We start from the raw sequence: 13,213 nt of genomic DNA, 5'->3' as shown, positions 1-13,213 counted from the left end.
TTCACTCACTTTCTGTCAACCACTACTCTGATTCAATATCAAACTACTGACTGTAGGCCAATGCAGTAGAATTGGACATAAAAATAAAGAGGTACAGGAGTGGGAAAGGAAAAGATAGAATGATCAGTGCTTACAGATGATATGAATGTCTTCAGATGAAATCCTAGAGAGTCATGGGTAAACTATTAAAATTCATGAGAAAACATACTGAGTTTGCAATGACGAAAGTCAATATACAAAAGACTAATTGCATGCTTACATACCAAAAACTATCAAATAAATTAAAAAGAAGGAAAATCCTATTCACAGTAGTCATGAAATTTATTACTAAAAATAAATCAAGGAAAAATTTGCAAGAGTTTTATGAAAAACAATCTTTATTGATTTGAAGAGGACTTGAATAGAGTGATGTTCATTATATATATGAAGACATAACATGGTAAATATTTTGGCTCCTCTCAGTAATATATAGCTGTGATGCAATTTTTTAAAGATCTTGAGAAATTGACCCTAAAATGTATGTGGTAGAGTAAAAAGGCAATAATAGCCAACACAATTCTGAGTAAGTAAAACAGAAAACGCTTGTGTTTCTGTGGGAAACAAAGCACCAAGATTTTTTTTTTCTGTTAAACAATGATGTTATTGCTTTAGTACAATACACAAATTTATGCAACCAGGGCAGAGGCTGTGGATGACTCGTATTTCCAATTAGAGGGTAGGACTCGTTTGGTCTTGTAGTATCGAGCCAACCGGTGAATACGGCTCTCAATCAGAATCAGACTGAATTTAGCATCTTTATCCTTTCTGTTCCTCTCAAGATGCTTCTGAACAGCGACAGCTTTCTTAATTAAATGATAGAGATCCTCAGGGAGATCAGGAGCAAGTCCTTTGGACTTAAGAATTCTCAAGATTTTGTTGCCTGTCACAAAACGTACTTGTGCAACACCATGAGAGTCTCTCAGGATCACACCAATCTGTGAGGGAGTCAGGCCCTTCTTGGCCAGTTTGTAGATCTGCTCCTTCACGTCGTCAGAAGTGAGCTTCAGCCAGGTGGGAACGGCAGAACCGACTGGGACAGGCCCTTCCCCGGAGTGTGCATGCGACCCATGATGGCGGCGGTGTGGTAGCAAAAGGCAAAGCACCAAGATTTTTAAAACACAGATGTTCATTAACAGAGCACCAGGGACTTTCCTGGTGGTCCAGTGGCTAAAACTCGGCACTCCCAATGCAGGGGCCTGGGTTGGGTCTCTGGTCTGGGAACTAGATCACATGTGCTACAACTAAAAAGAACCTACATCCCTCAAGGAAGATCAAAGATGCTGCATGCCGCAAGTAAGACCTGGCACAGCCAAAAATATATATATATATATATATATTTTTAAAGAGCATTAAGGAAGACGGATTTGATAATAGACAAATTGAGTAAAACTAGAGCCCAGAAATACATCTATATATGAAAACTTGGGACAAAATAGATGTAGTTTATAAATTAATAGGGGATCAATGATATGCATTCCATATTAGGAAAAAATGGAAACAAGATCCCTACTTCAAACTTTCCATGAAGAATAAATTCCAAATGAATTAATAACTTAAATGTGGAAGATAAAATTCATAAAAAGATTTAAAGAAAATGGAAGGGATTGTGTAAAGAGAATATGACATAAACGGTACAATCCATAGAGGGAGAGATGGGTAAAACTGACTCCATCAAAATTAAAATATATATATTATTTCTTTTTTTTTTTTTTTTGGCCACATTCATGGATTGCAGGGTCTTAGCACTTTAGTTCTGAATTGAACCTGGGCCACAGCTTTAAAAAGCACTGAGTACTAACCACTGGACTGCCAGGGATTTCCCTATGCTTTTTAAAAGATGGCATCAAACAAAGCTCATGCTAATTGATATTTCTCTCTGGGGCTCATTTACCATCTGTACATTGGGCACACGAATTGCACAAGCTATAGAGGTGATCCTCACAGGGGTTCTCGCCTCTGACCCCAGCTTTGGACTCAGGGTGCCACTTGGGTGCTTTCAGATCTGGGCAAGCAGCATCAGGTCAGGCATTGCCCGATCAGCTGCACCCGGAGTACTCCCTCTTTCTGTACCTTGTATTCAAGGCGGACTCTGAGCCTACTTAGAAAATTGGATGATTGTTACACCTACTTCACATATTGTCATGATGTTTAAAAGTGATAAATCATGCAATGGGCTCAGCACTGAGCCTGGAACATAGCAAATGCTCAGTCCTGATTAACTATAATTATGCAAAGGGACATTTATTAAGTGGGAGAGTCAGGATTTGAAACCAGGTCCATGTAATTCCAAAGTCTGTGATCTTTTAATGACACGTTTTTCTCTCTCAAAGAAACCATAGTGTAGTGTGTGTTAGTCGCTCAGTCATGTCCGATTCTTTGTGACCCCAAGGACTATAGCCTGCCAGGCTCTATCCATGGAATTCTCCAGGCAAGAATACTGGAGTGAGTAGCCATTCCCTTCTCCAGGGGATCTTCCCAACCCAGGGATTGAACCCAGGACTCCCAAATTGCAGGGAGATTCTTTACCAGCTGAGCCACCAGGGAAGACATAGTGTAGTGTGGAGACAAACAAATCAATTGGCAAAGAGGTAGGTAAACTGAGGGACAGAGAAGAGCATCTAACATAAAGGATGTCAGAGACCCGCTGCTCTCCTCTCCCCCAACACCAGTGAATGGCAGGGCAGATGGTGTTTGAGAGAGAAAGGGAGAGACAGTCAGACAGGCATGGCCGTGAGTCTCACAGTCTTAAGAAGGAACAGCCACTGGTCCCTCCTGGCCCCTCTTCCTACCCTAGGTCTTAAGAGGCCAGCCTGTGAGCATGGCCAAGAGTGCCTCCGAGAACAGGAGAGCCCACCAGCTGTGTCCTCAGTCTGTGCCTGGATGTAGGGTCATGGCAACATTAATTCTAGATAAGTCCTTCACCTCCTAGTTCAACCTTCTCATTATACAGCTGGGGAGGCTGAGGCTCACAGAGCTGCAGTGTCCTGACCAAGGGCACGCAGTGTTAGAGGGCTCCAGGCAAAGTGGAAGTGTGGGGGCCTCTCTTCAAAACCAGGAAAAAAGTAAGGCTTCCCTGGTGGTTCAGGAGTTAAGACTCTGAGCTTCCAGTACTGAGGGGTGATGTTCGATCCCTGGTCAAGGAACTAAGATCCCACGTGCCATGTGGCAAAAAAAAAAAAAAAAAAAAAAGTCAGGAAAAAAGTGCTGTTAAAGATGCTAAAAAACAAAAACCCAAGCAAACTTCTTCCCCTTCTTTTGCAATCTGTCAAGGTTTGGTTTTTTTTTTTTTTGGCCACACTATGCGCTCTACAAGATAGTAGTTCTCCGATCAGGGTTTGAACCCTGGGTCCCAGCAGGGAAAGCACGGAATCCTAACCACTGGACCACCAGGGAATTCCCTTGATATTTTTAACTTGTCATTTGACTTTGCTTCCCATAGGCATGGGGATACTCAACAGGGAGAGTGCAGAGTCCCATGGGTGCTCTGGGTCCCATCCCACTATTCAGCATGGACAGTAGCCACCAGCTGCCAGACCACCTTCCTGCTAGCTGCATTTGTGATCAAAAAGGAACAACCTTTGAGACAGTCACTGGACACCGTATTGAGGGCTGGCGTAGTGGATGATACAGCCTCATGGGCAATAAGTAAATAAATGGTATTGGGAACTGCAGAGGATGGAAAGGTATATTGATTAAGGTTCTCGAGAGAAAGAGAACCTTTCTATATGATACCTATATATCTATATATCTGTATCTATGCCTATGTGCTGAGATGTGCTTAGTCGCTCAGTCGTGCCCAACTCTTTGGGACCCCTTGGACTGTAGCCTGCCAGGCTCCTCTGTCCATGGGGATTCTCCAGGCAAGAATACTGGGGTGGGTTGTCATGCCCTCCTGCGGGTGATCTTCCAAACTCAGGGATTGAACCCAGGTCTCCCACATAGCAGGTAGATTCTTTACCATCTGAGCCACCGGGTATCTATATTTATATGGTGGCTCAGGCAGTAAAGAGTTCGCCTGCAATACAGGAGACCTGAGTTCTATCCCTGGATCAGGAAGATCCCCTGGAAAAGGAAATGGCTACCCATTTCAGTATTCTTGCCTGGAGAATTTCATGGACAGAGGAGCCTGGGGGGCTACAGTCCATGGGGTCGCAGGGTCTGACACAACTGAGCGACTGACACTCACTTTCATACACATATACATACATGATACCTAGATGATAGATACATAGATAGATGGATAAACAGCAAGAGGATTAAAGAGTGAGAGAAAACAAAAGACAGTATCTTTGTTTTTAGTATTGGCTCTTGCATTCCTGGCTTTTGGTAAGTATGAAATTCATAGGACAGGCTGAAAATTTGGGTAAGAATGTTGCATTCTTGCACCCGAATTCTGCAGGGCAGCAGGTTGGAATGTCAGGCAGAGTTTCTAAATTTCAGGCTTATGTTTCTAAATTTCATCCTTCTCCTTCAAGAAACCTCTGTTTTGTTTTGTTAAGTATTTTTATTTATTTATTTAAGCCATACTGTATGGCTTGTGGGATCTTAGTTCCCTGACCAGGGATCAAGCCTACACCTCTTGCATTGGAAGCATGGAGTCTTAACCACTGGGCCACCAAGGAATTCCCTCTCTACAATTATTTCAAACCTTCGTGGATAAACCATGATACCTCACACGGGCCTGTGAATTTTGTAATATATTTAAAAAGCAAATTGTTTACATAGATAGAGGGCACCCCCCACCTGCACACATGCCCTAAGAACAACTCTGTTTCAAAGGCTCAGTCAGGCATTTAATGGGGCTGAGCAAGAAGGACCCAAGACCGAAGGACCCAAGGACCTCACATCCAGTGTATCTGAACGTCATAGGAAAAATGTCCACCACGCTGAGTGGACTGGACTCTGTGCTGAGTGCTTGTCAAATATTCCTTACCACAATCACACGACAGGAGAAACCAACACTCCCATCTTAGAGCTGAGGAAACAGCCTCAGAGAGGGTCACTGATTTTCTTCCAAACTAGATATCTCAGACCTTAAGCTTAGGTTCTTTTTTTTTAACTTAATTTTTTTTGATCTGTGGCATGTCAGATCTTAGTTCCCCAACCAGGGCTTGAACCTGTGCCCCCTGCAGTGGAAGAGTGGCGTCTTTACCACTAGGCTACCAAGGAAGTCCCAAGGTTCTTTTTTTAAAAATTTATATTTTATTGAAGTATAGTTGATCTATAATTTTTTAATTTATTTATTCTATTGAAGTATAGTTGATTTATACTTTTAAATATTTATTTTATTGAAGTATAATTGATTTCTAATGTGAAGTTTAAGTTCTTAGCAACCACGTGGTATCAACTGTGTGTATCTTCTTGATTGCAGCTGAGAGCCTGGCACGCAGTAAGAATTCATTAAATGATTTTTGTGTGAATGAACTGAATGAATGAATGAGTCTATAGTATTTATAGAAGACTATAGAGGGTGTGAGAGGTAGGCTCAGTGAATCAATCTTGGGTTGAGGTCAGGCTTGGAAGGACGAGTGTCCACCCATTCTCATTACCAAATAGGTTCTGGGGATCAGTATGGGAGTAACCAGTTTTAGAAACGCTCAATCTGGTGTCGTGTAATTCACTCATTATGCAGCTCCAGGTTTGTACCTTCTCTTGAGGGCCTCAGTCTCCTGCTCCCAGTGGGAGGTTGGGTCTGGATCAGGAGGCAGCAAACATATTCTATGAAGGACTGAGAGTAAATATTTGCTTTGTCTAAAGACGAATTTGAGTCTCTGCCACAACTATACAACCCTCCCACTGTAGTGAGAAAGTATCCTCAGACAATACATAGATGAATGTGTGTCTGTGTTCCAACAAAAAGTCATTTAGAAAAATAAACAGTTGTCTGGATTTAGTCTCTAGGCTACAGCTTGCTGACCTGACCTTTGAATCCCTTTTAATCTTAACAGTCCATGACATATATATATATATATATATACACACATATGCCATTCTGTATGGTTTCCAGAATCTTATTTCCGCAAGCTGTAATCAAACCCTCAGTCCCTGCAGCAAGAGCACGGAGTCCTAACCACCAAACCACCAGGGAATTCCCAACAGTGTATAATTTAAAAACTTAGAACCACACATATAAAGGACAGAAATAATCAGACAATGCCGTAATCCTTATATAATGTCCATGCAGACGTTGCTAATCGATCACAGAACTCTTCTGAGGAGAAGGGAGTTGGCTTTTTATAATCAATCACAGATAGAGAACTCTAGCTGGAGCATTTCCTCTTTCACTCTTTCTTTTTGGCCATGCTGTGCAGCTTATGAGTCGTAATTCATAAGGAATCGAACCCTCGCCCATCGCAGTAGCAGCTCATTTTCTTAACCCCTGGACCACCAGGGAAGTTCCTCTCTTTCACACTTTATGAGGCAAATATTTAGAAAACGGCAGATACTCTCTTGAGTGTGACATTGAGGAAAATAGGAAGAAACAGAGAGTGGGAAGTCTGGCCAATTCTGTCATTCTTACCCCGGAGTAAGAAGAATCAAATCGTCCCCAGGGTGGTATAAGTGAGAACCAGAGTCCTGAACCTAAGCCAGGCTGTTTGACCCGACTGTGGTATTACCCACTGATGGAAGTCAGACATTCTGTCTCTCACTTGCCCTCCTGAGTGTGCCAGCTAGGAGTGAAAGCCCCCACATAGTAGCTCTCTGGGGCATTTTTATTTTCTTTTTTTCTTTTCCCACCATTTTTCTTTAAACTGCACTGGGTCTTCATCCCCTGCATTGGAAGATGGATTCTTAACCACTGGGCCACCAGGGAAGTCCCCCCAAATTTAAATCATTGAGTGACTTCTGCATACAGGAATCAACTGCCTGTCTAGTTGGAGGATATTTTACAAATTAGTTCATGTGGAGCTTGGCAATGCAAGACTCTTGTGTCTATTTGAATTTCCATAAACCTCTACTTTGAAGAGTGAATTGGAACTTCCAAGCATCAAGAAGTTGCATGATAATGGGGTGAGAGTTTGGATTTTGCAGTGAGACAAATTTGGCTTGGGTTCTAGAGAGAATGATCACTCCTTTGATAATTAGAAGTCATCTATTCAGGACTTCCCTGATGGCTCAGTGCTAAAGAATCTACCTACCAATGCAGGAGACATGGGTTCAATGATATCTGATGTCTGATGGGTTCGATGATGTCAATGATCAGGGATTTTCCCTGATCTGGGAAAATCCCACATGCAATGGAGTAATTAAGCCCATGCACCAGAGCTACTGAGCCTGTGCTCTAGAGCCCAGCAGCCGAAACTCCTGAGCCCACGTACCTCAGCCACTGAAGGCCGTGCACCCCAGAGCTGGTGCTCCACAACAAGAGGAGTCACTGCAAGAGAAGCCCATCCACCACAGACAGTAGCACGCGCTTGCTGCAACTAGAGAAAAGCCCATTTTTTGTTATGGCATGAAATTTGTAGGGGTAGGAAGCATTCCTCTAACATCTCAAATTACACACTATAACTAAATGTTGATTATAGTGACTGGTGAGCTGCTCTGCCCCTTTAGCTCAGATTCAGTTCTGTTCAATCATAAGGGAAACAATTCATTTATTCTTTTCAGAGTCCTTCCGCACCCATAACCTCACAACTCTCTGAGAAGCCTGATTTGTTAGAATTGTCCCATTTCAGTCAGGAAAACTGAGCTCCAAAGAGCTTTGTTGAAGGCAGAGCTCTTCTGTATCTTTTATGTGACAACAATTTATGAGCACCTTCCGTGTCCAGACATGGAATAGGCACTGGAGACATAAGGGTATAAATACTGGGGCGGGGGGAGGGGCGCAGAGATCAATATCTGTTAGCTGAAGAATTTGTTGTGACCCACCTGGCTTCTTGGAATCTTTTAATCGATGGAAATCCAGAAGAGGTCTGATAAGATTTCTTAATTCAGGCAAGTCTTTATTGGGACACCAGAGAGCGAAAACAAGTAACAGTTTTTCTTGCTCACTTGCTTGGGGGGCTGGTGAGCCGGTCCTTTGTGTGGAGTGATGTTGGGGATGAGTCCAGGGGGCTGGAGGGGTGGCTTGAGTGGTCTGCCCACCTCCTTGGCGGTGCTGTGTGCAGAGTGCATGTGTAGTACCCTGTTATTGCTCCATTTCACATCTCAGAAGTGGCAGTTGGGTTTTTGGGCTTTTTGTATCTTATTGTTCATAATTTGCCCCAACTGCGCATGTGGGTAGTTATTTTTAGTCCCTTATAGATACGTTGTATTCTGTTGCTCTAGGAGCCGTTAGTCCAGGTGCAAGCACTTAGAAACGGGTCCCAGTTCCCAGATCCCAGCTTGACTCAATGTTATCTGAAATTTGAGAAAGAAATTACACTGAGCAATCAGTAGAGAGTTTCACAATTCCCTGGGAGTCCAAGAGTGGGAGAACTAGCGGTGCATTTCCCAACATCTTACCTAAGAATCCAGGACTAAATAGCATCTTTGCAGTTGACCTTTTATTTTAACCCCATCTCCACTAACAAGGCTAAGGGACGTGGGGCCCCCACAATGTTCAGGGTTCAGATGGACACCTGAGATAGTTTCCTCATAAGCCTGCCGACATCTCCCAGGCCCGCCTCTCCTCTATTTTTCCCCTGGCAGTTATTTCAGTGGCCTTGCCATCTTGCCCGGGACAGGAATGAGCCACTGTCTCTCTAGTATCAAGCTTCCTGGTCTCTGCCTTCCTGTTTATGCCATGGAAGCTGGGAGGGGCCAAAGAAATGCTGGTGAGGCCACACCCACTAGTGAAGGTATAAATTGGGAGGTCTGGCCATCAGCATCACCCCTGCCCTCACCATGAAGCTCAGGGGCCTCTTCCCCTTCATGCTTCTTGCCCTGGGAAGCCTGGCACTTTGGGCTGTGGAAGGTGCTGAAAATGGTGAGTTGAAGATACCTTGGTACCATCTTGGCTGCAACATCAGAGGTGGTGTGGGAATGTACCCTTCTCTAGACTGTGAACTCTGAGCTTAGCTTCAGGAGATGTCCCTGGGAGTGTGTTCATGTCCACCTGGGCTCCAGGGTCTCTGTGAGGGCTTCTGAGCATCTGAAAACTCTTCTTTTACTCTGCCATCTGTCAGCCCAGGTCTCACTCCATTGCTCTTCTTGTTCCTCTCTCTCCCTGCCTTGTTTCCTAGTCTCTGGTTCTCCAGGCTTCAGTCTGACTCTTGCTGATTCTTTCCATTAATCTGTTTTCCTGCCTCAGGCTCTAGCTCTCCTCCTGCCCTGTCAGTTCCATTTATCTCTGTTTAGTTCCTTCCATCTCCATTACCCTCAGCCTTGCTTACTCCCTGTGTGTAGCCTTTGCTTTTGTCTGAGGCCAGAAACCTTGGCTGGGAGCCCTATGCCTCTCTCCTGACCATGTGTGTGATTTCATCAAGCTTGTCCAGACGGGGACTTCCCTTCGGACTTTGTGGACAGTCAGCTGGGCGAGGGTCACTGCTGGAGAGCGGTGCTTTGTCCAGGAGCTGTGATGGCCTACTCAACACCCAGCCCCCTCCAAATTCTTGAACTTCTCTTCAAAAGCTTTGAAAGCTGGGGCCTGCCCTCCTAGAAAAACTACCCAGTGCCTTGGAGATGAGAAACCCAAGTGCAGAAGTGACTGGCAGTGTCCACACAAGAAGAAATGTTGCCTCGACACTTGCGGAACTGAATGTCTGGACCCTGTCAACGTCACAAACCCAGGTGAGAAGGTGGAAGAGCTGGTGGGGAGGAGTGGAACGAAGGACACAGCCTTGGGGAGACGGGGTTGGGTCCTGCCTGGCCACCTCTTCGCCAAGAAGTGTTGAGCCAAGTTTGTCAGGAAATCATCCAGCCCCAGACAGGAAGTTACCCACTTGGCTGGTAAAGCAGCCAGTCTACTAAAAGGTCAGTTTTGCGGGTAATAGTCATCTGGTCATTCAGATAGCCAGGCAGTGGGCAGCCACCCCACCACTCAGCACTGGACAACTGGCCTCCTGTGTTGACTGAGGGTTTGATGTCAGAGGAGAAACAGATCCTATGTTCAGGGGGTACTTCCTGGCCTCGGGAAGGAGGTGGAGGTCATGGACACGGGATTCTCTCTGCTCAGGCTAGGGCAGGGGCTGGGGCCCAGAAGTAGGGGGCGGTGATGTGGAAGGCCTAAGCCTTCTAACCCATGACTCTACTCTCTCCAGTTAAGAAGAAGCCTGGGACGTGTCCATTGGTCCATGGCCGATGTCTGATGCTTAAACCCCTCAATCACTGTGAGACAGACGACCAGTGCGTAGGTACATTAAAGTGCTGCAATGCTGTGTGTGGGAAAGTCTGCCTTTCCCCTATGAAAGGTAAGGAGGGGCTGGGGCAGGCTGACCTCCCTCCCTCCAACTCTCTCTGTCTCAGCCCTCTGAAGTTCCCAGCATATGAACAGGGGACTCCTGATCCCAACCCCAAGCAGAGTTTCTGCCAGACTCTGTGGTCTTCAAGAGCCCTCTCTCCCAGGCTTCAGGGCAAGAATTTCCATAGGATGGCTCATGGCTTTGATTCTATCCCAGCCCTTCTGAGTAAGGGTCCTGGGCAAGTAACTCTCAGTCTCAGCTTCCTTATATGTAAAATGGATATAATTAACTTGAAAGTGCATTGTCAAAAGTACTGTTCAGTATGTGTTATTAAGGTTATTTCCAGGATGTTGTTTAGGGTCAAAGCCCAAGGGACCAGTGGATTTTGAGGATAATCCAGCTCAAGGCTCTGATTTATAGAGTTTTCTAGTAAAATAGAGGCTTGTACTCAGCCTCCTGATACCAAGACTCCTTCAACTCTATCAGCACCTTGCTATTTTCTCTATCTCAAGGGATTTCTTGGGCGGGGGGAGAGAATGTGAAGATGACTCGGGTGCTTCCAATATTGAAGCCCTGATCTCATTTTCTCTCCCAGCCTGATTCCTGCCGTTTGGGAGAGTCTCTGGATTCCTACTCTGTGTGGTGTGGGAGTTCCATTTCTACGCCCAGTCTTGGATCACTCCTTGGCGAAGACTTGGTTCTAACACCAATATCTTCTTTGCAGAAGAAGCCAACAAATGTCTGTTGACTTATCAATAAATAAATGAGCATGTTTCTCTCTGTACATACTGCTTCTGTGATACATTGGGGAGGATGAGGTGGGTGGGTAGTGATGAGGAAATATCTGGATAAGAGGCTTCCCTCACATCATAGTTCACATCATAGTTCACATCATAGTTCTGAAAAGACTCAGCTCTGTGATTTGGGACAAACAACTTTATCTCTAACATCTTAATCTCTTAACTTACAAAGTGGTGATAAAAATCAGTGTATGGAGCATTGATATGTGCAATGCAAAATGAATAGCAATGTTACGGGGCCACTGCAGGCTCTCAAAAAATGGTGGATACTTGCCTTCTGCGGTGATCTTGAGCCCCTTTCATTTCTTCTCTCTCCCAAGACACGGCTTCTTCTGTCTTAAAGTAAGTGTTGAGCAGAACGACATGAAGTGATTATCAGTCCTGTGGGAGGACTCCAAACACTTCTGTCTGTCCATTGTATTGGGTTGACCAAAACATTTTGTTCGTGTCTTTCCATAACATCCTGCAAGACAAAACCCAAATTTTTTTGCCAACCCAATATATTGGTATCAGAATCTCCAAGGAAAGCAAAAACATAATCAAGCATTGGGTGAAACAGTGCTTCAACCCCATAAGACACATCCACAGTGGGCTTTGATCTCTCATGGCCAGGGAGTCTTTCCTGGCAGCTGACGCTGGGCAATTTACCTACATGCACTCCTCTCATGTAATGGTAAAGGGACTCCACTCCGTTCTTTCCTTGCTGAGGACAGATACAGCTGTGAGGTTGACCAGGTGCCCAAGGGCACACACACTCACATAAAATGAAGGAGCATGTGTTGAGGTTGAAACGGGAAGATATTTCTACACATGGAGTAAGTCTGGCACAGGCTGTGTTGGACTCTCTATCTCTTGGTAAGCAAGTATCATATTTCAGGCCGAAGACCCCTTCTGCAGTGGGGGATGCATGCTTGAGACTGCCTTTCCCAATATTAGGAATATTGTCACGGTAGGTCACGTGGAGGATATGTTCTTGGCCAGAAACACAGGAGGGTGATACTGTTTTCAACTCAGTGGAGCGGAAAGTAATAAGAGCTGGAATTCCTAGAGCTAGGGCCAAGTAGGGAAATTTGCTCCATATTTTTCTGTGCTCTATGGATTCTAAAGTAAACAGAGAACTTAATTAGATAATGATTTTTTTAAAAAGACGAAATTGTAATTCAATCCTCTCCTGAAAAATGTCACAGGTCGAAGAAAATAGTCCATACTATTTGAACCAATATGCTAAGAGCAACAATTGCATGTATTAAATTCACCATTTCAGAGATGAGGGGAAAGGAGAAGAGCCACTGAGTTCATATTCTATGAGTCATTCATTTCATGTTAATTTCATATATTTCATTTTATTCATTTTAGCCACCCTCCAAGTTGACTTCCAATGATCCTCACCTCTTGGTATTCACACCCTAATGTGGTTCCCTCCCACATTTTTGCACAGTTGGTCTGTGTGACCAATAAACCATTGCAGAGTGATAGATCATTTTGTCCTTATGAGATTAGATCATTAAAAGAGATTAGTTTCCATTTTGGGAGGCTGTGCTCTCCTCAGTCATCTACTCAGGCAAAAACTCAGCTGGCACGCCATGAGGACATTCAGCCATCTGTGGAGTGGCCCCAGTAGAACTAATGTCTCTGGTCAACAGCCTCTGTGGAACTAAGGTCCACCACCACGTGGGCGACTTGGAAGTGGATTTTTCAGTCTCCGTCTAGTCTTGTCCCAGCAAACATCTTGATTATAACCTGTGAGAGACCCCAGATCAGAACCATCCGGCCAAGCTGTTCCTGGATGTTTTTTTTCTGTTACCAAATGCTTTATTGTTATCATCAGTTATCCGCAACATTAAACAAGGTGGGAGATGACAATGCTGGTTTATGTTAATGTTGGTGGTGGGATAACACTTCATCACTTACACATAACCAGTCAGTTTTATTACTTAACATATAATAAGTTCACACAAAGTCTAAATAAAGCCTTCCAAAAATCCACTGTATAATCCTTGATCAAAATACGAATGAAAAGAATTCAGACTTTCTTGTTCTTTTGATAATATG

At 44.3% G+C, this 13,213-nt stretch overlaps 1 protein-coding gene and 1 pseudogene across 1 annotated transcript; one reads left to right on the top strand and one right to left on the bottom strand.

Annotated features, from left to right (window-relative positions):
• Positions 1-617: 617 nt before the first annotated feature.
• Positions 618-1,123, bottom strand: LOC133259779 (small ribosomal subunit protein uS15-like; annotated as a pseudogene).
• A 7,237-nt stretch (positions 1,124-8,360) lies between these two features.
• On the top strand, positions 8,361-11,164 carry SLPI (secretory leukocyte peptidase inhibitor). The gene is made up of 4 exons (XM_061437704.1): positions 8,361-8,947; positions 9,592-9,750; positions 10,221-10,370; positions 10,957-11,164. The coding sequence occupies exons 1-4, from the start codon at positions 8,866-8,868 to the stop codon at positions 10,959-10,961; spliced, it is 396 nt and encodes a 131-aa protein (XP_061293688.1). The 5' UTR covers positions 8,361-8,865; the 3' UTR covers positions 10,962-11,164.
• The last annotated feature ends 2,049 nt before the right edge of the window (positions 11,165-13,213 follow it).

Source organism: Bos javanicus, chromosome 13 (genome assembly GCF_032452875.1).
Source record: "Bos javanicus breed banteng chromosome 13, ARS-OSU_banteng_1.0, whole genome shotgun sequence".
Classification (NCBI taxonomy): domain Eukaryota; kingdom Metazoa; phylum Chordata; class Mammalia; order Artiodactyla; family Bovidae; genus Bos; species Bos javanicus.
The sequence above is the reverse complement of the archived record's forward strand: the minus strand, read 5'-3'. Positions and strand labels throughout refer to the sequence as shown.